This window comes from Drosophila serrata, unplaced genomic scaffold (genome assembly GCF_035046125.1).
Source record: "Drosophila serrata isolate PLE 108 unplaced genomic scaffold, ASM3504612v1 contig_334, whole genome shotgun sequence".
In the NCBI taxonomy this organism is placed as follows: Eukaryota; Metazoa; Arthropoda; class Insecta; order Diptera; family Drosophilidae; genus Drosophila; species Drosophila serrata.
Window position 1 is genome coordinate 1,387,667 of NW_028257232.1, and position 19,537 is coordinate 1,407,203.

Here is a 19,537-nt window from a genome sequence, read left to right on the forward strand (position 1 = left end):
GCGATGTAGAAATGTAATTTATTTATTTATATTTGTATTTTTAAATATCAAACTATTGAGTAAAGCAAAGAAAACATTTCAAAAGAAAGAGAAATGATACCGGTGTAAGTATTTTTAATAACTCCCCGAACAATATGTTTTATTTGCTGTCCGTCTTTATCTTGGCGCTTGTCATTTTTTTAATTTTCCCTCAGCATGTGGGAAGACTTCGATGTTATTCCGGGAAATTTCTCCCCTGCAGGGGGATGTCTTCTCTTTGGCCTGATAAGCGGCATAAGTTGTCCGGACAAATTACGCTAATTGGCAAGTCGATAAGCAAAGTGTCCGGAGCAAAAGGCCTGCATAAAAGCGACTGTTCCCACATGGTTTCAGTCAAATCATCAGTCGAATCACACCCAGACCCGGAAGATGAGGAACTTGAAGACACTCGCCCTCTTGGCCGTAATTTTGGGCATCTTTGCCTGCCATTCCCTGGCCCATCTACCGGTGGCTCAGCCCGACGACTGTCCGCCGAATAACAATAATCATACAAATGGCACTAATGGAGATCGCGAGGATGATGGCCATTTGTGTGCCAACTTCCAGCACATTCGGGATCTTATCGATCAGGAGAAGCTAAGGACCCTGATCCAGCTGCACTATAATTGCGATGCCAAGTTCCGGCGTGCTATGCGTTACTACAAGACCGCCGGATTTGTCAAGGTCACCACCGAACTGACGGAGACGGATGCCTATCAGACCATCTTGAGGGAACTGCGTGCATCCCATGTGGACACGGCGGAGATTGATAATGTGGCCGAGATCTTTTACTGCATTGTCCTGCCTGTGGAGCAACCGGATCGTGAGTGTGACTGCAAGAAGGTCAAGGGTCATACCTTCGTCAACGACCTGCTGTACATAATGCCGCGCGAGGAGATCCATGACTATGTGGCCGAGTCAAAGGAGAATCTAACCAACTTTGGCAACTTTACAATCGCCGTCACCTCGCCGGCATTCCAGGCGACCCTTAAGGCCAGCATTGTGAGTACACAGAGCTTTAACTTTACTGTTTCAATTACAACTCCCTTTAAATCCTCACAGAAAAAGAAGGATGTGGCCAAACCTTTGCGCACTCTGCGCCGCAATGGCTGGGACATCCCGGAGCTTCTACGCGCCATGCTGGTGATTTTGAACTGGTAATTACAAGGGGAATACTTCCTCTGTAAAAGCATATCCTCTGTATATTTTGTATGTAAACCAAATATAGCAACAAGTGAAACGAAACAAAGGCTACCACACTCATTCACTCACTCTGGGACACGCACCGTTGACACCTGTCCTTTTGGGGGAGTGTGAGCAAGTGTCCTCCTGCTGGGCGCGGCAGGACATCAAAAGTTTTCCAGCAGGACCTTTCCGGTTCTCTCTCCCTCTTTGTCTCTGGTGCTGATAATTGCCTTCAATTTGTAACTGCAACGGTGTAGGAGGAAGTGTCGAAGGAAGGAAGGACTCGTGTTGAAGATAATCAATCAACGATGATGTCCTTGGCCTTTGTTCGAGCTCTTCAGCTAATTTTCAATTCAGTTCCAGGAAAATGTATCTGTCAAAGCATTATTTTCGTGAGATTTCCAGAAGCAGAAGCTGGTCTACATTAATTAGGAAAATCGAAAGTAGATAATGAATTTCTAGGAAGTTCAGGTGAAAATGGAAATTTAAAGAGCAGGTAAGAGATACAGAGAAAAAGAAGGAAATTTTCCTATTTAATAATTGAAAATAGTCTATCTAGAAATTCCTCAATAAATTAGGTCAAAAATAATCTTTCTTTGCTTAAACCTACTCGAATGCTCAGTTTTCCCTAAGCTTTATTTAGCTATTCTAATATTTCCTATTCTTTTTAGGTTGTTTAAATCCCCAGTGTGCTGTAATTGAACTTCACTTTCACATTACATAGAGCTCTCATCCGAGAGAGTGAGTGCTAGTCCCAGCTGGGTATTTGATTTGCCATCCATCTTGGCAAACGTATTTTTAGGCATCGATTGAAAGTTGCTTATCGGATGGTTATCAGGATACTCGTTTGGCAAACGAATTAAGACTCGTTACGCTTTCATTGCCTGAGCTCAATTTACGAGTTGCCAGCTGTTGTGGGGATTCATTTCTCCCTCTATGTTATCCTTCCAGGACTACTCCTTCTCGGCAGCCTTACCTATGCAGTCGTGCAATTTGAGCGGCACAAATGCCTGCTCATAGCAATTGATTTATGCCTGCGACGTGACTTCATTTCGGCTTTGGAACCTGGCATCCTGGCATCCTGGCATCGTTGCTCCTGGCTTCTGGTTGGGGTGCAGCACCTGTTGTCGCCATCGTTGTAGTGAGTCCTTCCTCTTATTAAATTAACAAAGTAACAACCTCACTGCTGTGTGTGTGTGTGCAGGCGTGCTTATCCTGGGGCAGGCCAAATCCGATGCCATTATGCATTATAACTGTATAAACAAATCGTGTGCGTGCCACGCCCCTCCGTCTCCCGTGGCAAGTACGTGCCAAAAAAACAAAAACAGTAGAAAAAAATACTCGAGCTGGAGTCCTGCAGGACTCCCTCCAATCTCTGGCTCGTGTGTCAATCAAGTTAAATGTTAATGAATTACTCGGCCTCGGTGTGCCAGGACATGCTGACAGGAGCAAAGCCGACAAGTAGGAGCAGTAGGTTTCTGTTCCTGTTTTGCGGTTGCTTCCTGAGATCCTTTCTGGAGTATTGGGATTTAAGGTAGCTTTAGGTTAAGGTAATAAATTATTATATACTTTACTTTACTGTCTAAACTATAAACTTGAAATATATACAGGAACTGCTTTAAGGGAAAATATATTACAAAAAAAGGAACTTAGTAAATTGAGTCCTTTAGGTAACTACCAAGTCGAAACTTTCACTGCCATTGCCATGGTCAAGGACTGAAGGACCTTTCGCCTATCTGCTTGTGAATCGCCCTTCGCCTTCGTCCCTTCGTCCTGCCTGTCCGTTCGTCCTTCTGACTGTCAGCGAACAGGGGCGAAATAAATCGTTGCATACTTACGTGAGCAAACAATTTTCGCTCCTGCTGCTTACGCTTACGTGGAAATGGAGGAACGCGGGCATTACGTGTCATTGAATTCATTACGCTGTCAGCTCGCTTTCTGGGGCGTGTGCAGTAGATTAAACCCACAAAAAAATACAATAACAATAATGCCAAAGAAAAAATAAAATGGTATATATACATATATATAGAAGAAAAAATCAAATGAAGGCAAGGAAGCAATTTGCATGCTGAAATGAAATAATTAATTAACGCTGTCATTGCCGGAATCGTGATTTGGTTTCCCAAACAAACAAAGAATGCCATATGTGAAGCAAAAGCATTGACCATCAGTCATAAGGTCAAAGAGCATCATGTTAACTTGATTGTTTTTGGCCGCCAATTATGTGAGGCTTAAATCAGGAGAGCGTTAAAAACTAACCAATGTAATTAGGCTTTTTGGCAGTTATCCAATTATAATGGCATTTTAATTAATTATTGATTCCAGCAAGAGCGACAAAAAGTAGTAAATAATTATTGTTAAGACTAACCAGTAATTAATTTTAATAGGATTTCGAATATTATTTCATTGGGAATTGGGTTTTTGTTCAATTTTATGTGAAAGTAGAGATGTATTTAGGCCACAGACCGTACAGATATCTCCCATTATCAAGGCAAGGGTGTAATTGAAGGGGGAATTTGCTACAAATTGTTGGCTTGATTTGTTCGGAAATTTTATTATGGTAACGAATGCGGCTTCTTGTCTTTCTCTCTCTCCCTCTCTCTGCTGCAACGAATGCCATTTGAGTCGATTGATTTCCACTAACGGTTCGATTGCCAAGTGCAATATGCTCGGCTTTCTTCCATTCGAAGGACTCTTCTTGCCAACAAATCGAGTTTTGTTTTGCTTCTTCTGATTTTATTTTTTTGTATTCTACAGAATGGCAATATAATGGCAAGTATTTTGTATTATAAGGGGAGACAAGTATGTGTAATAGTTTAAAAGTACTTTAAGAATGATAAATTACTGAATTATTTCAGTACATAAAATCTACTAGATATTGTAAAAAGGCAATAATAATACCTTAACAAAGTAATTGAAATATCTTAAATATCATAAATTAAATCCATGATATTATTTGCTAACTTGTGCTCCTGGTTTCCTTACAAACCTTGACCTCCTCTTCTGTACGAATCCTATTACCAACTTCTACTCTGCTCTCTCTTTGACTTGCACTATTGGGAATTCGAGCTGTGCTAAAGAAATGTGCTAAAATAATGTGTTTCGTTGATAAAAGTTTTCCCACTCAATGCTCTCATAACACTTCAGATTTATGGTCCATGCTATCGGAGATAGCAGCAGCTCCCTTCGGCAAGTCCTGGACAGGATTCGTTAAGTGAAACCGCTGCAAGGGCCAATGGCCATAAATAAATGAGGAGTATCAGCTAGCAAATCTCATTACTCGGACAACGGTCATCCTTCGGCTCCTTCGCGAGATTGAGATTGTCCAGCTGGGGAAACCGAATCCGCTCCAGAAGCGGCTTATTCATCGGTCGTCAATTGGCCCCCGAAAAGTGCATATATACAAATGAACATATATCTCTGAGATAAATAATACATTTTCCAGCAAAAGATTTCAATGTGGCAATTGGATCGGCTTCGGCTGCGGCACTCTTAGCCGAGCGAGCTTTAAGTGAATTTTGTGGTTTCCAATAATGCATAAATTAATGGCCTCCATGCCGGAAAAAGGACAAGGATGCGAACACAGACAGGATACAGCCATACAGCCATCGTTGGAATTACTTGTCGTTGTCGCCGCCATTGAACAAAGCTGGCCAAATGTTTTCAGTTTAATGAGAATGAAGCTCGAAGAATGGATTTCAGAAGTGTAAAAGAAACCAGAGCGAAGTATGAATGCTCTTGGACATTTTTTGATATTTAAAACTAATATTTTAAAATTACATATATTTTATATACCATATAGAGGCTATTAACCGTATTTAATAATATTTATACTCACTTAATTCTACATTTCCTCTTAATTACCACTTAACCTATGCTGAATTGCATCTCCCATTTAGTCATTCAATTTATTAAAAAATAATTATTTTAAAGGTTGATTCGCACATTAAACCGCTGCTTTACCGTCTTTTTTTTAATGACAATTTATATTAATTAAAGCCTTTAGACGGCAGGACAATAGCTGCGGGCGAAATGCCATCAGTTATTTGCGCAGACCATGCAAAATTGCAGGGCTTAAATTTCCAGCCAAACTTAATGGCCGAGTTAAATTCCATAAATGTTTTACAAGTGAAACAGCAAATAATTGGCAGCACGCCAAACGCGCTTTCCCCAAAAAGAGAGCAGCGGGGAAAAGCGTCGGGGGAAAAGGGAAAAGCTCAGAAACAATGGCTGAAAATAGCTGGTTGTGAGGAAACTATAAGTCCGTTTTTGAACTTGTTCGCAAGGACGCGCGTGCATAAGTAATTATAATGGAATTGGAATCTTTGGCAAATATTCTAATTATCAAAAAATAATAAAAATGAAGTAGAGAGAAAAGCGGGAATACACTTGCTGAACCCATTTGGGGCACTGAAATAGTTTCTGCCCCGGCGCAGTTGTAAGATGAGCTCAAGTTTTGCCAACTCTGGCCACCAGGAATATTATTACAATTTTCTTTTCCTATTTTTTTATTTTTTCTGTTTACTCTTATCTCAGTTCCCAACTATTTCCCCCCCAAAACCTGCCCTCGCCTGTGGCCTCTAAAGTAGTCATGCGGGCGTTGCTTTCCTAACCAGCGCAAATATTTTAACCTACACACAGGACGAGGGACAGGACAGGACAGGACACAGCCAGGACAAAAAACCGGGCTACCAGATACAGGCCAGGCCAGGCCACCACCGAGGATTCCCGGGGTTGGCCAAGTAAATAAATGTTCTCGAGATAAACTGGCGCTTTGTGTGTCGTTTTTCGGGTGATGCTCCCTGCCTGCGACCACTTAAAGTCATCCTTAAAGTGTTCTGAATACACATATTTTTTTGTGCACTCTGCATGCAAATGTTAAAAAGTCCGGCGCAATATGGCAAACTCCGTGGCGGACGGGTCCGGCCCCCGTTTATATGTCGGTACGTGACTTTGGCACGCGTCGCGTTCCGTCTGCCACCGCCGACCCACGGACCCACGGTCATTTTCCATTGTTGGTCATTAATTTGAAGGCAAGTGTGTTTGGGGTTTAACTAGTGAATGCGCGCTCCTTTCGTCACCAAAACCGCACACGTACATCCCTTTTGGGTGGGACACAGGGTGTCCTTAGTGAAGGATTACTTAGTTGGTTGAGAAAGTAAATGAACAAGAATTTAGCAAGATATCTTAATATCTAGGAATACAAAAGAAGTTGATAAAAATCTCTGTTAAGTTAGAACTGGGAATATCTATAATTGTGAACTCTATAGTATATGTAAAGTTCAAGCTACTTATCCTGTAATATTACCCTAGCATAATGGGACTTTTATTGCTTTTAGTACCCAGATAATTTATACATTTGGAAGACTCCAAGGAAGTCAACTAACCACACAAAATCCTCCACCATTTCCCTCTCAAATTGTGAGTTTGTATAAATCATCTGAAGAATGGAGATGGAGACAGGGACTATCGGCTTCACCCTGTATATGTGCATATGCTGCGACCACTTTGTCATCCGACTCACGTACGTGGCTCACGTATGCCGCCCCGAAAAGGATTGTCCATGCTTTCGGTCAAGTTTGGACCCCAACCAGGCCCTTGGTCCTTGGTCCTTGGTCCTTGGCCATCAGCTCGATTAGATGTTGTGGCCTGGCTCCGCCCTTGCGGTCATGTTTTGTGGATTCAACCTAGCTGACCGTCTGGACGGGTTCGGTTTGTTCTGGCCTCTAGTTGAGGGGGAGGAGGATATGGTGGGATATGCTAGGATATGGCAGGATATGGTTGCGAGGTGTCGGGAGAGCCAGCGAGCGTTAAAAAATGTTTTAGCAGCGCATTTTTTGAGGTTAACAGCGTGCACGTGCTTTGGGGGGAAAGGACTTGGCCAAAAGGTGGCGACAATGGTTGGCGCTGAGTGGCGAAAGGACGAAGGACACCGAAAAAGAGATTTATCTAGACTCGCCTCCGTACGTGATGGCAGCAATCGTGTCAACTACTACTGTCCGCCTGCCATGAATTATGACGAATATGTTCGAGGATGGTGCCATATCCTCCGCTTCGAAGGATTTCTTGTAAATCTCGGTTAAATCTGAGGCGTGTGTGTGTGTGTGCTCCTAAGAAAGACAAATAAACTGCAATTGTTGAGGCATAAATCCTAATTCAAGTTTGATTATCTGCCCTTTGGGGAAGACTAAGAGAGAGAGTGGCTTTAAGGCAAGTGCTGCCGTTGCAGCTGCTGTGCTTCTGGCTCTGGCTCTGGCTTTGGGGGCCAAAACAATGGCTTAGTGCCCCATGCCAGGATGGAGGAAGGAGGCCCCAAATTCAAATTCAAATCCCTGGACTGGGGAGCCTAGGTATCCCCAAGTCCCAATTCCCAGGCGAGCATTAACGAATGTTGCCTTTAGAGGCAGAGAGAGAAATATATGTCCTTAAACTATAAATCGAAAGGGGAAAAGCTAAGGAAAAGCTAAAGAGATTAAAAGAGGCTTTTAGTTACAGATATTTAAAGTTATAAATGAAGAGGAATAAGTGTGTAGGAGAGTTTCAAAGTATAACAAATGACTCTCTTCTATGCTTTCTATATATTTAAAATATAATAGTGATTTACTTTAGAACAACTCATAATCCATCAAATAAATTTTCCCCCAGTGCATATACCACTTCGATTCATTCCCAAAACCCTTTGAATACCCCAAAAGTTAAGGCAAGGCAAGGCAATGGCTGCTAGGAGGACATTAAATCCGTGCAGCCATTAACATTTACGATTCGCATCCGGGGGTCAACCACTCACCCGCATGGCAGATGTTTGACTCCGTTGGGGGATTGGGTTTGGGTTTTGGATTGGGATTGGATGTAGCCCGACAGGCTGTCCAAGGAATCCGGATTGGTGGGCGTTTAATGGGCCGACAGCCACTGTCCGGGTGATACATATACAGATGTGTCGAGTGGATGCAATTCTGGGAAAGGGAAATACCAACATGAGGCTGCAAGGACGACCAGGTTGCCCTCTCTATTTGTTTGCAGTTTATCTTGGACTTGGACCGGTTGCATGTGAGTGTGTGTTCGGTGGACCGGAAACTGGCCCAAGATTTGCATCAAGCTTCGAAGTGAACCCCATGACCTAAAGTTTTGCATTTTAATAGCCTCTTAACAGCCGACCATTTGGACAGGGTTTTGTTTACGTTTTCCACAGGAGAAGGAGCAAGAGCAGGAGAAACTAGTTCCTGTTTCCTGGTTCCTGGGGGTTGCGGCTTCCCATTTCCCCACAGAGATTTGCATGGCGATTGCGATTGCGTTGCGATGCGATTTTCAACTTGGGCAATTTTCGGTCCAGTTGCTGGCAATTAAATGCGTTCCAAGTTGCTCGATGAATGCAAATTCACTGCTCCCATTTAAGCTGGAAATTCTTGGTTTAGACCCAACAGCAATTGGGCTAATTGTTTCTGGCCATTAGACGATTATGTTGAAAATGTGCCTGAGTTTTGTGCACCAGCAGGTAAAGTTGAATCCTTGCCAAGTTTTGGCAGACTGTTGGGTAATCAATCGCACTCAATCGAAAGAGATTTAACCAAAGGAGTCGGGCCGGTGTTTGCTTAAAAGTCCATAGCTTGGACGGGGAAGCAATCAAAGCAGATAATCTGTTAAAAATCTTTGTGAAATGAGTGAAAGTTTTAAATGAATTCCATGGAATTCTTTGCAGCTTAAAGTTTAAGAGAAGGTAAAAGTATTTTCCAACCGGATAAACCTGAGTAAATTATTTTAATAATTTTTCAATAAATTTATAATTGAATTTGATTGAGTTCACAGTTTATCTCATTGATATCTTTTAACTCTTTTGACCCCAATCTCTCTCTCTCTATTTGGTTAAATTTTAATGACTCAGCCATTTGGCTTGATGTGTGGCCATCAGCATCACGAGGAGTACCATCATCATCACCATCATCATCAGGGGCACAATGCCAGCGCCAAGTCACGTTCTCGTTCTCTCGGCTTTCCTCGTTTTCTTTTTCCCCTCTGTGTTTTTTTCTTTTTCGTTTGTACCCTGGAAAAGCGAGGGCTCTTTGTTTCGCTGGAGAATCCGTGACGTGACGAGTTGCCACGCTAATGCACTCCCTGCAAAGTATGCAATAAATTTGACGCATGTGTCCGTGTGCGGGCACCTGGATGTCTGTCTGTGTGTGTGTTTTGGGGAGAGAATGGAAGGGAGAAAGGATCCCCTGTCAGCTCAGCCATAAACATTAACAGCTTTCACTTACTTGCTGCACTACGAAAATTAACCCTAGCTTCTGTTGCGGAAAATCCCAGTATTTAAAAAAAAAAAACAATACAAAAAAGGAAACTAACTTTGAGAAGCCGAAGTGTGTATACCCTTGCAGTCACGCCTAGGATCATGGGTTCGAATGGGAAATCGACCGTAGGTAATACAAAGATGCACTAATATAAACGTTGTTTGAAAATTCACTTAAATATTTTGTCGAATTTGCATTCCAAATGCTTTATTTTTTATTGATTACGATTTTAAAGCAAATATAAATATTTTAATATATGACTTTTTGCTTGTAGCCTACAAGAAAAACTAAAAATATTTAAAGTATATTAAGGAAACATTTGTATGTGCACATTTTTGGGTAAAACATTTTTTTCCAAGATCATAATCATAACTAAGCCAAAAATGCATAAATTTCAATTCGGAAAGCTGTTTTGTGCTAGTTTTCATAGGGTTAACAAATCTGCATATTCAGTTTTAAGACTTTATAAATTTCTAATTTTGTCAAATTTAAAATTTTTGATTAATGTAAAACTTGGTCTAAAAAATTATAAAAATATTGAAAAAAATAAATTTCTTCCGAATATAGCTAGATCGACTCGGCTGTTCGTGCTGATCAAGAATATATATGATTTATAGGGTCGGAAATGACTCTTTCACTGTGTATTAAGCTTCCGACTTTAAATATAATACCATTTTTACATATATATCTTATATTTTTATATGACAATTTTTTCAACAAATCAAAGCTTAAAAAACTCATAACTAAGCCAAAAATGCATTAATTTCAATTCGGAAAGCTGTTTTGTGCTAGTTTTCATAGGGTTAACAAATCTGCATATTCAGTTTTAAGACTTTATAAATTTCAAATTTTGTCAAATTTTAAATTTTTGATTAATGTAAAATTTGGCCTAAAAAATTATAAAAATATTGAAAAAAATAAATTTCTTCCGGATATATCTTGATCGACTCGGCTGTTCGTGCTGATCAAGAATATATATGATTTATAGGGTCGGAAATGACTCTTTCACTGTGTATTAAGCCTCCGACTTAAAATATAATACCATTTTTACATATATATCTTATATTTTTATATGACAATTTTATCAACAAATCAAAGCTTAAAAAACTCATAACTAAGCAAAATATCCATTAATTTTAATTTGGAAAGCTGTTTTGAGCTAGTTTTCATAGGGTTAACAAATCTGCATATTCAGTTTTAAAACTTTATAAATTTCAAATTTTGTCAAATTTTAAATATTTGGCCTAAAAAATTATAAAAATATTGAAAAAAATAAATTTCTTCCGGATATATCTTGATCGACTCGGCTGTTCGTGCTGATCAAGAATATATATGATTTATAGGGTCGGAAATGACTCTTTCACTGTGTATTAAGCCTCCGACTTAAAATATAATACCATTTTTACATATATATCTTATATTTTTATATGACAATTTTATCAACAAATCAAAGCTTAAAAAACTCATAGCTAAGCCAAAAATGCATTAATTTCAATTCGGAAAGCTGTTTTGTGCTAGTTTTCATAGGGTTAACAAATCTGCATATTCAGTTTTAAAACTTTATAAATTTCAAATTTTGTCAAATTTTAAATATTTGGCCTAAAAAATTATAAAAATATTGAAAAAAATAAATTTCTTCCGGATATATCTTGATCGACTCGGCTGTTCGTGCTGATCTAGAATATATATGATTTATAGGGTCGGAAATGACTCTTTCACTGTGTATTAAGCCTCCGACTTAAAATATAATACCATTTTTACATATATATCTTATATTTTTATATGACAATTTTATCAACAAATCAAAGCTTAAAAAACTCATAGCTAAGCCAAAAATGCATTAATTTCAATTCGGAAAGCTGTTTTGTGCTAGTTTTCATAGGGTTAACAAATCGGCATATTCAGTTTTAAAACTTTATAAATTTCAAATTTTAAATTTTTGATTAATGTAAAATTTGGCCTACAAAAATATAAAAATATTGAAAAAAATTAATTTCTTCCGAATATAGCTAGATCGACTCGGCTGTTCGTGCTGATCAAGAATATATATGGTTTATAGGGTCAAAAACGACTCCTTCCCTACTTTTTAAGTTCTTGACTGAAATTATAACACCCTGCGAGGGAAGACTATTTCATTAGATGGCACAACTGATTTAAGGCCTCCCTCCTATAGAATCTATATAGATAGTTATCCAGATATGTTGCCCTAAAGGGCAATCACTATCACTTTCACTCTCACCATCACTAAAGATGTATACAGCACGAAGGCCGCGAACCGAATGAGGCCACAGCGATGGCAGTGCCCGTATTTATAGTCTCCGAGTAAAGAGAACAGAGAAAGTGAGAGCGAGAGAGCACGGGAGATCTCTAGAGAAAGGCTGTGGGAGAGAGAGGAAGTGCATCTAGAGATGCACAGAGAAAGATGGACATACCAAAAAAGAGAGAGAGAGACAGAGCTAATAATTATAATGTATATTTTTTCATTAAGAAAAACTTTGAAAAGAAAAGTGGTTTAATGATTTTGCGAGTGTTGGAGTCGCACTTGCACTCACCACAATGGCAAATACGGACATCTAGGCTATAGGGCATGCATGCGATTTTTCATGCGACCCGCGGTGGCACTTGAGGCCTGCGACAAACTGTTTGCTTAATAAGTTCCTGCCGCACACTTTCTGTTTGTTCCCACGCTTCAAGCATCTGGCCTCCGGTAACCAGTTACCAGCTCCGAGCTGCCTGCTATCAACTCCCAACTCCTCCTGGCTATTGCAACCACATGAAAGCCTCCGGGTGGCAAGCAAACAATGAGGCAGCCACTGCCGTCGGCAGTCAGGGGTCAGAGCCGGGTCGCTTTGCAGCTCTTCTGCGGTCACTGGTCCACTCCTTGGGCATGCCTGGCACGTCTCGATTCGTTTAAAAGTTGAACCCAGCACCGGCCGGGGGTAAAAATCAAATTCAATTAGCCCGGACACCGCATGTGCGATGGCAGCGGAAAAAAATGGTTTTTGAATGGGAGTCCTGGGCGTCAGGTAATTCACTTTTTCCCATGACTAAGCTTCAGAGAGGGTGAAAGGAAGAGGTTCTTTAAAAGGAGTATCTATATCCCCTTGGGCACCTAACTTTAATTAATTGAATCAATAGGCTAAGACAAAAATATATTATATCTCAGCTTTTCTTTTAAAAATATATATCCTATACTTTCGATTTATGCAAAGATATTTCTCGGCTATCAACTTTTAGCCATTAAGCTCGAGGAAATTTGCATATATTTATGTCGACAGCGTGGAGAGGTATCTGTATCCGTAACCGGTGGAATTCAATAAATATGAAACTCATTCATCACTGTCAGCTTAAGCTGCACATGGGCTGGATCGGCCTTTAATGCCACCTTAAACGCATTGCCCAGGAAAATGTCAAGTGTTTTTGGGAGTTTTCGTCATGTGTGTTGTCTACTTTTCTGTATGATAATGACATATATAATTCTATAATGATATTCAACATTAAATAACCCTTCTTTAAAATCATAAATTTCAGCCAAAAGTAACATATCTATATGGTATGCCTTGTTCTTTTGTTATAGGTCCTATTAAAAATATTTAAAACCCAATTTTACCATTAATTTTCCTATAGACCACCTCCCTTCCACATCTCCCTAAATATTGCGTATACGCACTGATGGCTCGTGCTAAGTGCGTGGCATCTACTTTTCGATGCTGTCAATGAATTTTCGTAGGCGAGTGTGTGCCTTAAATGAAATTTTCCCGTCGGCCAATTGCAGGCGCCGCCAGTCGTTCACGGTTCAAAATTCAAATTTTTCAGAAGCAATTACGCAGGAGGCTTTGATGTGGCTGCTTAGATGCTTTGAACTCCATTCCACAAGCAAATAAAATATAAAGAAAGAGCAAATAACAAAGCCGGAATGTCTAGAATGCAGGCGAGTCCTTAAAGAAGGATATTTCAAATTTACATATATACCAAATACATACAGACATTGATACCACATTGCCACGAGGCAGTAAACAGTGGCGACAAGGAGCCGGAGCCGGTTTTGCCCCTTTTTAAGCGCCTTTATGGCTAATTAAATGAAATTGAACAGGTCCGCGCTTAATTGCCAGCACAAGCAGGTGTATTAAAAATTAATAAAAATACAACAACAACAGGAAAAATAAAAGAATTTAAGAGGAAAATGCAGAGTGCGGCAGTGTTTTTTATTGACTTTTTTCCCATTTGATTAACTTTGGCAAAAAGGGATTTTATGGCAGAGCTTAGAGACAGAGGAGACATGATAGCTTTTAAAGCGATGAAATTTAAAATTCCTCTCTATTTGTTTTGGGCGCACCACATGGCGTATGATTAATGCGTCGCTCTCTGTGCACATTTCATTAAATAAATTGTAATTTATCAAAAGCAGCGAGGAGACGTCGAGTGAAAGCAAATCAAATAAATTACAGACAAGTTGAAAAACTTTGACCATTAAATGCCCTAAACCAAATACGGCCAATGACGAGGACTTGTTGTTTTTTCTGCTCCCGCTCCTTGTTGTTTTTATTTGCCCAGCATTTCATTGCAATTGATTTTTGGTGTCAGCTGCACGCTCACCCGGAGACAGACATGTCCGAGCTAAAGCCTGGCCCCCGTCCCCCACCGACTTTCCCCCATTGACTTTCTCTTTGGCCACCAAACCCGACAAATGCTGTGGTTGCGGCTTAAGTTTGTCGGCAAATTGAAAACTTTGTTGGTTAACTTGCCAGCGGAACTGAGGGCGCAGGAGCGGGAGCAGCTTGGAGGGCACAAAAAATAGCCGAAAGCCCGTTCACATCAATACCACATTCCTTCGTCGTCATCCCCACAATCATTCCCCCCAAAAAAATAAACATCCCGCCGAAACCAGAAGGCCTGGGTTCGCCAGTTGTGGCTGATTTTCTGGCTGTTGTGCTGATTGCATTAACCCAACCGAGTTGGCGTCGAACAATGTACAGAATCAGAGAAGAATCAATATAGGAATCGACATTCCATATGCTCTGATAACAGTCTTATGAAAATAATTAGTATCCCCCTTAAATTGGATTTAAAATGGAATATATTATAAGTTTAAGATAATATAAGGTGGTCTATATGTATAATAGTTATAAAAATAATAAGTATCCCCCTTAAATTGGATTTAAAAGGCCATATATATAGAAATCAAAGGGGTATAACCTATAGGCTCCTATATATTATGCTAGCTAAGTAAATTATTATAGTTAGCAGAGTATCTCAAATATATAGTTTCTTCACTTTCCAGCTATTCCTAGACCCTTTTTCCCCAACTAAAAACTAAAAATAACTACCTAAGCTTTTAATATAAATAAATAAACAGGACGGCTGACCCAAAATCAAGCCCAATCGAAGCTTGGGATTCAATCTGTTAATGGAAAATACTTGGAAACTTGGAGCTAAGGAAAGCCGCTTAAGGGAACTCAGACACCCAGGCGACAGACGGAACTACACAAGGACGGTGTGAGGAAGCCTCGATGCACCTGGGCCACCGTTATGATCTCATCCTCCAGCTGGACATCGGTGCTGGAGAAGGGCGAGGCTCCGGTGATCTGATTATAGCCCGACTGCATCACCCGAATGGAGGCCACTCGCTCGCGCCAGGTGTGCCAGTAGTGTTGCTTGTAACGATGTCCACCGAACTCAAATATCATGGGCTGCTCCTTGGACATCACAGGCTGACCCGATGGCTGGACAGCGGTGACCATCATGAGGTAACGATTGCTCTTGCGGTAGAAGTGGAAGCGAAGGAACTGCAGCGGCAGGATGCAGGCCAGCTCGAAGGACTCGATCTCATAGTCCAGACCCTTGGCCAGGAGCCAAGACCACCTTCTGCTAGACTCTACAATTTTGTCGCAGCCAAAGAGCAGATGGTTGCAGGTGAGTCCCATTTGGTATTGGCGCAGGCCAATGCCATGGACATCCACCAGGACAATGGGATTCTCCACCAGCAGCGGCTCGTAGATCTCCTCGTACTCGGCCAGCAAGAGTTTCTGCAGGCGAAACATCTCGGCAACGAGTTTGGCTATAATTTAATTGAAATGTCAATCAAAGTTTGCTTGTTTTGTGCGAGACTTGTCGCCGCTCTCTGACGCCTGACAAGTTATCGAAAACTAACCGGCCAAGTCGACCAGATCAGAGTCAGAACTTAGTCACAGCTATAGTCATTGCCGAATGCAAATCACTGGCCATCCGCTGTCATTCCGCAGACTTCAGCTTGGAGTCTGCATTTGAATTTAAATTGGTATTTGCGCGTTAGCAACTGGGGGGCACCGAGTCCTCCAGCATGAAGCGTTGATGAGCGTAATGATGAAGTTGGTCTCATGGAATGCAGTTTGCTCTTCGTTTAAAACCAAAACTTTGAATATTTAACATGAAAAAGGGGATAGCATTGTATCCTCTTAAAATTCACCTTAAATAAGGTTAAATAAAGTTATATATATAGCAGTTTTACATTTCAGGAAAGTGCACGAAATTCCTGGTAATGAATGTTGGTTGGTTTTATCATTTAAACTTGAGCTTTTTCTTAAATTCTCTCTTTAATTTTCAAAGAGAGCCAGCTTTTTCCTGTAACGCTTATCATAGTTTGTTTTTGGGTTGGATTGTTGGGTATTTCCAGGAAATTTAATTTTGATTTTCTATAGTAAAACCTTTTTCAATTTTCCTGTGAATTTATTTTATGGTCTATGGATTTATTAGTGACAATAAATTGTCCAGTTTGTTGAATAAATTTAAATGGATTCTGGGAATTTCTTGAGCTTTTTTTTTAATATATATATAATTAAGTAAAGAGAAATTGCATTGTTTTAACCTATAACCTATATTAAGTACTTTTTTTTAATTATTTGTGTATATTCATATTTTTATATGCTTAAAGAAACCCCAGAAAGTTGGGATCACTTGAATTCAGAATTAAAAGAAACAGGAATAGGCTTTTGTTTATCTTTTTTCCAGCTCTAATATTTGACAATCGACAATCGAGGACTATGAGTTGTACAAACTTTATCAATCGCCGATTTTAATATAATTTTATTTCAATGTTTATTTTCACCCCCTGCCCCTCCTGAGAGAGGGCCGAGAAAGTTCGTTTCCTGCGACATTCTGTGGCATTTTTGTGCTCGCTGTTCGACATGGCTACAAGTTCGCAGCCATAATCTTGGCTTATGACTGCCACAGTTCACCATTTGTGTGTTTTTTTGCTCCTCCTTCTTGTTCTGTCACAGAGCAAACACTTTTAAAATATTCTGATTTATGACAAACTTTCACCGCCCCCCTTCACCACTTTCGAGTTGCCATTTGGCACTTTCTACTTTCCACTTTCCACTTTCGCGTCCATGTCCTGGCCATGTCCTTGCGTTCGTTTCCAGCACAGTTTCACTCGGCTGCCGGTGGCAATTGGTGACAAAATATAAAAGAAAACTCTGGTCCTAGCGGGATGCGGGCTGATGCTGATGCTGCTCACTTTGTCAGCCATTTAATTTAGCCACGTTTGCAATGGCAATGGCAACGGCAACGAGTAGTTGCAGTTTCTGCTTTTCCTTTTACTTTTGCCTCTCCTTGGGGCGGAGGGGAAAAAAAGAGTTACCGCGCCAAGTACTGTGTCAAGTGGCATCTTTACAGTTTTCAAAGCAATTAGTTCCGAGCAAAATTACGAGAACAGACATGGATCCGGATACAGAGATATCCAAAGAGAGATAGAGTTCCACAGACAAATAGTTAAGCATAACTTATGGTTCGCATTATCCGCTTTTCCTGCATTTTCCCTTTCTTGCTAATTTGGGCCAATTCACTTGGCCATATCTGAGGTCCTGGTCCTACATCTGGCAAATCCCCCATTGATTAACTCCGGTGCAAGTTGGAGCTGTCACAAATCACACACACAAAATACAAGATACATGGCAGGCGACATAATGAAATCCCATCCGCATCCGTAATCGTATACAAATGCCGTCTAGAGGGCGAAGGGCAGAGTCCTGCAATTGGGGAATTAATTAAAATTTTCTCGTTTGGCATGTTTATGATGGCACTCTCAATTAATTTCAGGCCTCGTTGAGCAGAGAGCAAAATGTGCTGAGGTTCCTTTTCGAAGGAGCCTCGAATAAGGGGGTTGCACGGTAAATAGGTTACGAATTAATGAATATATATATACTCTACATTATACATATCTCAATTTGTTTGCTTGCAAAGTTCCTTGATATTTAAATTAGTTGCTTATTAAATAAAATAGTATAAATGAGGTCTTGAAGTAGCAATCTAATGCGTTTTAAATCATTATAAAACTCAAGTTGATTGCTAAATAGCTTAGCTAAGAGAATATATATTACAGGAATATAATAATAATAAAACAATAAAATGATTTAGAATCCAAATTTAATCATAGTTTCACCCCGCATAAACCGTGTAATGTGCGAGACAATTAATTTAGTTTCGTGTGAATTGCTCAAGTTGCTTTTCATGTCGGTTTTTGGGGGGCAATTAATGCCGCTTAATGTATTTCATTGTCTCGATCATGGAGTTTTCTGCCAAAACTGTTGCCAACAATTTGCTCATCCAATTTAAGTGCCAACATTTACGGGCTAATGGTCATTGGCTAAAACATTGACCGCCAACTGCATTTCCCCTTGATTTGAATAGTCCTCACACACCTGTGCTCTGCTGTGCTTGAGTGCAGCAATTAGCCAGGAGAAACAAAAGTGTATAAATACGTGTGCACCGAAAGAAAGGAATTATTCAAAACAATAACGAATGAAGCTGCTTTGTGACAGTACTTAATACCCATTCTTTCCCCTACTTTTTCCTCAGTGTAAGCACTAGTCGAGAGTGTGTGTGCTAGGCTTGTTTGCTCACTTTATTACAGCCTTTGCTCTTTTCATTGCAAACGTTTCACGTTTTTATTGTTAAATGCGGCGCAACATAAAACATAAAACACGGCAGAGCTGCTGCTCGCATGCCCGGTGGAAACGGAAGTGGCTACCAATTGTAGTGCGGATGTCGGATTTGGATGTGGGATGTGGAATGTCGGTGGGCTATGAAACAGTATCCTCATCCGGATTCGTAGGCCTCTCCTCTCCTTGTGTAGTGGCTAGGGCCTTTGTGATGTGTGTTTACTTTGTGGCTTAAATTGTAATATCATGCGGTGCCATTACGTTTCTATTCGTTTTTACTTTTTATACATTTGCAGTAAAAGCGCTGCATGACAAAAAATTAAGTATACGCACTTGAAGTGACTTAATTTAATGACTTCATCCCGCTGAGAGGCTTGGTCTTATGCTGATGGGAAAGAAATAAAAGCCAAACTACTTATTACAAAGGCTCATCTCTGGCAGAGACTCATTTGGATTTAAGCCAGAGCCAGGAACAGAGCTCAAAGGTAAGTGGGAAGCGGTAATTGCCACTCTTACTCTGCTTTCTCCCAGGTGCTTTGAATGTTAGTTAAACTTTCACTTACACCGGCACAACCTTTTAGCAGAAGCCCCTCAAAATGGGGGTTTTCTGCATGCTCAGATTTGCTCCTCCAACGACAGGATATAGAGATAAAGCCAAGAATGAAAGTTAACTAATCAGAAAATACTTTATACCTAACAGAATACTGCAATTAAATTATGAATCTATTTTAATCACTCCTGAAACTCCTAATTATCTGGTTTACCTTTCATAATATCTTTTGTCTAGTTTGGTACAGTATTCTTCCTCTTGATTTTGAAAATTTTAGAACTGGCAGCCAAGATGAAGCAATAACTAATTCCCTTCAATCCCCCTGAGTACCTGAGGCACAATTTAGCCTGATTGAACTACTACACATACGTTTGTCTCCCACAAGTTTTGATGTCAGCAAACTTTCGCCTCTTTATCTCACTAGCCATCTCTATAGCCATCTTCATTTCCATCTCCCTCTGTACCTGCAGCTGCAAGGACTCATTCCCATCTCCATTGCCATTCCAGGAGCTTGTGCGCAATTCGAGCATTTGGCGCTTATCGCACATCTCATCCTAAAAATGGTAACCGACACATTTGCA

General features: G+C 40.3%; 2 protein-coding genes and 1 long non-coding RNA gene across 3 annotated transcripts; 2 read left to right on the forward strand and 1 right to left on the reverse strand.

The window, feature by feature from the left end:
• The first annotated feature begins 353 nt into the window (after positions 1-353).
• On the forward strand, positions 354-1,267 carry LOC110178489 (uncharacterized). Its single transcript, XM_020945634.2, has 2 exons — positions 354-1,020; positions 1,081-1,267. The coding sequence occupies exons 1-2, from the start codon at positions 409-411 to the stop codon at positions 1,177-1,179; spliced, it is 711 nt and encodes a 236-aa protein (XP_020801293.2). The 5' UTR covers positions 354-408; the 3' UTR covers positions 1,180-1,267.
• Positions 1,268-1,559: 292 nt separating this feature from the next.
• LOC147642904 (uncharacterized) lies at positions 1,560-2,386 on the forward strand. The gene is made up of 2 exons (XR_015272812.1): positions 1,560-1,699; positions 1,875-2,386. It is a non-coding gene; the product is annotated as an uncharacterized LOC147642904 (long non-coding RNA).
• Positions 2,387-14,808: 12,422 nt separating this feature from the next.
• Positions 14,809-15,633, reverse strand: LOC110178502 (uncharacterized). The gene has a single exon (XM_020945652.2). The coding sequence runs from the start codon at positions 15,527-15,529 to the stop codon at positions 14,945-14,947; it is 585 nt and encodes a 194-aa protein (XP_020801311.1). The 5' UTR covers positions 15,530-15,633; the 3' UTR covers positions 14,809-14,944.
• Between the last annotated feature and the right edge of the window lie 3,904 nt (positions 15,634-19,537).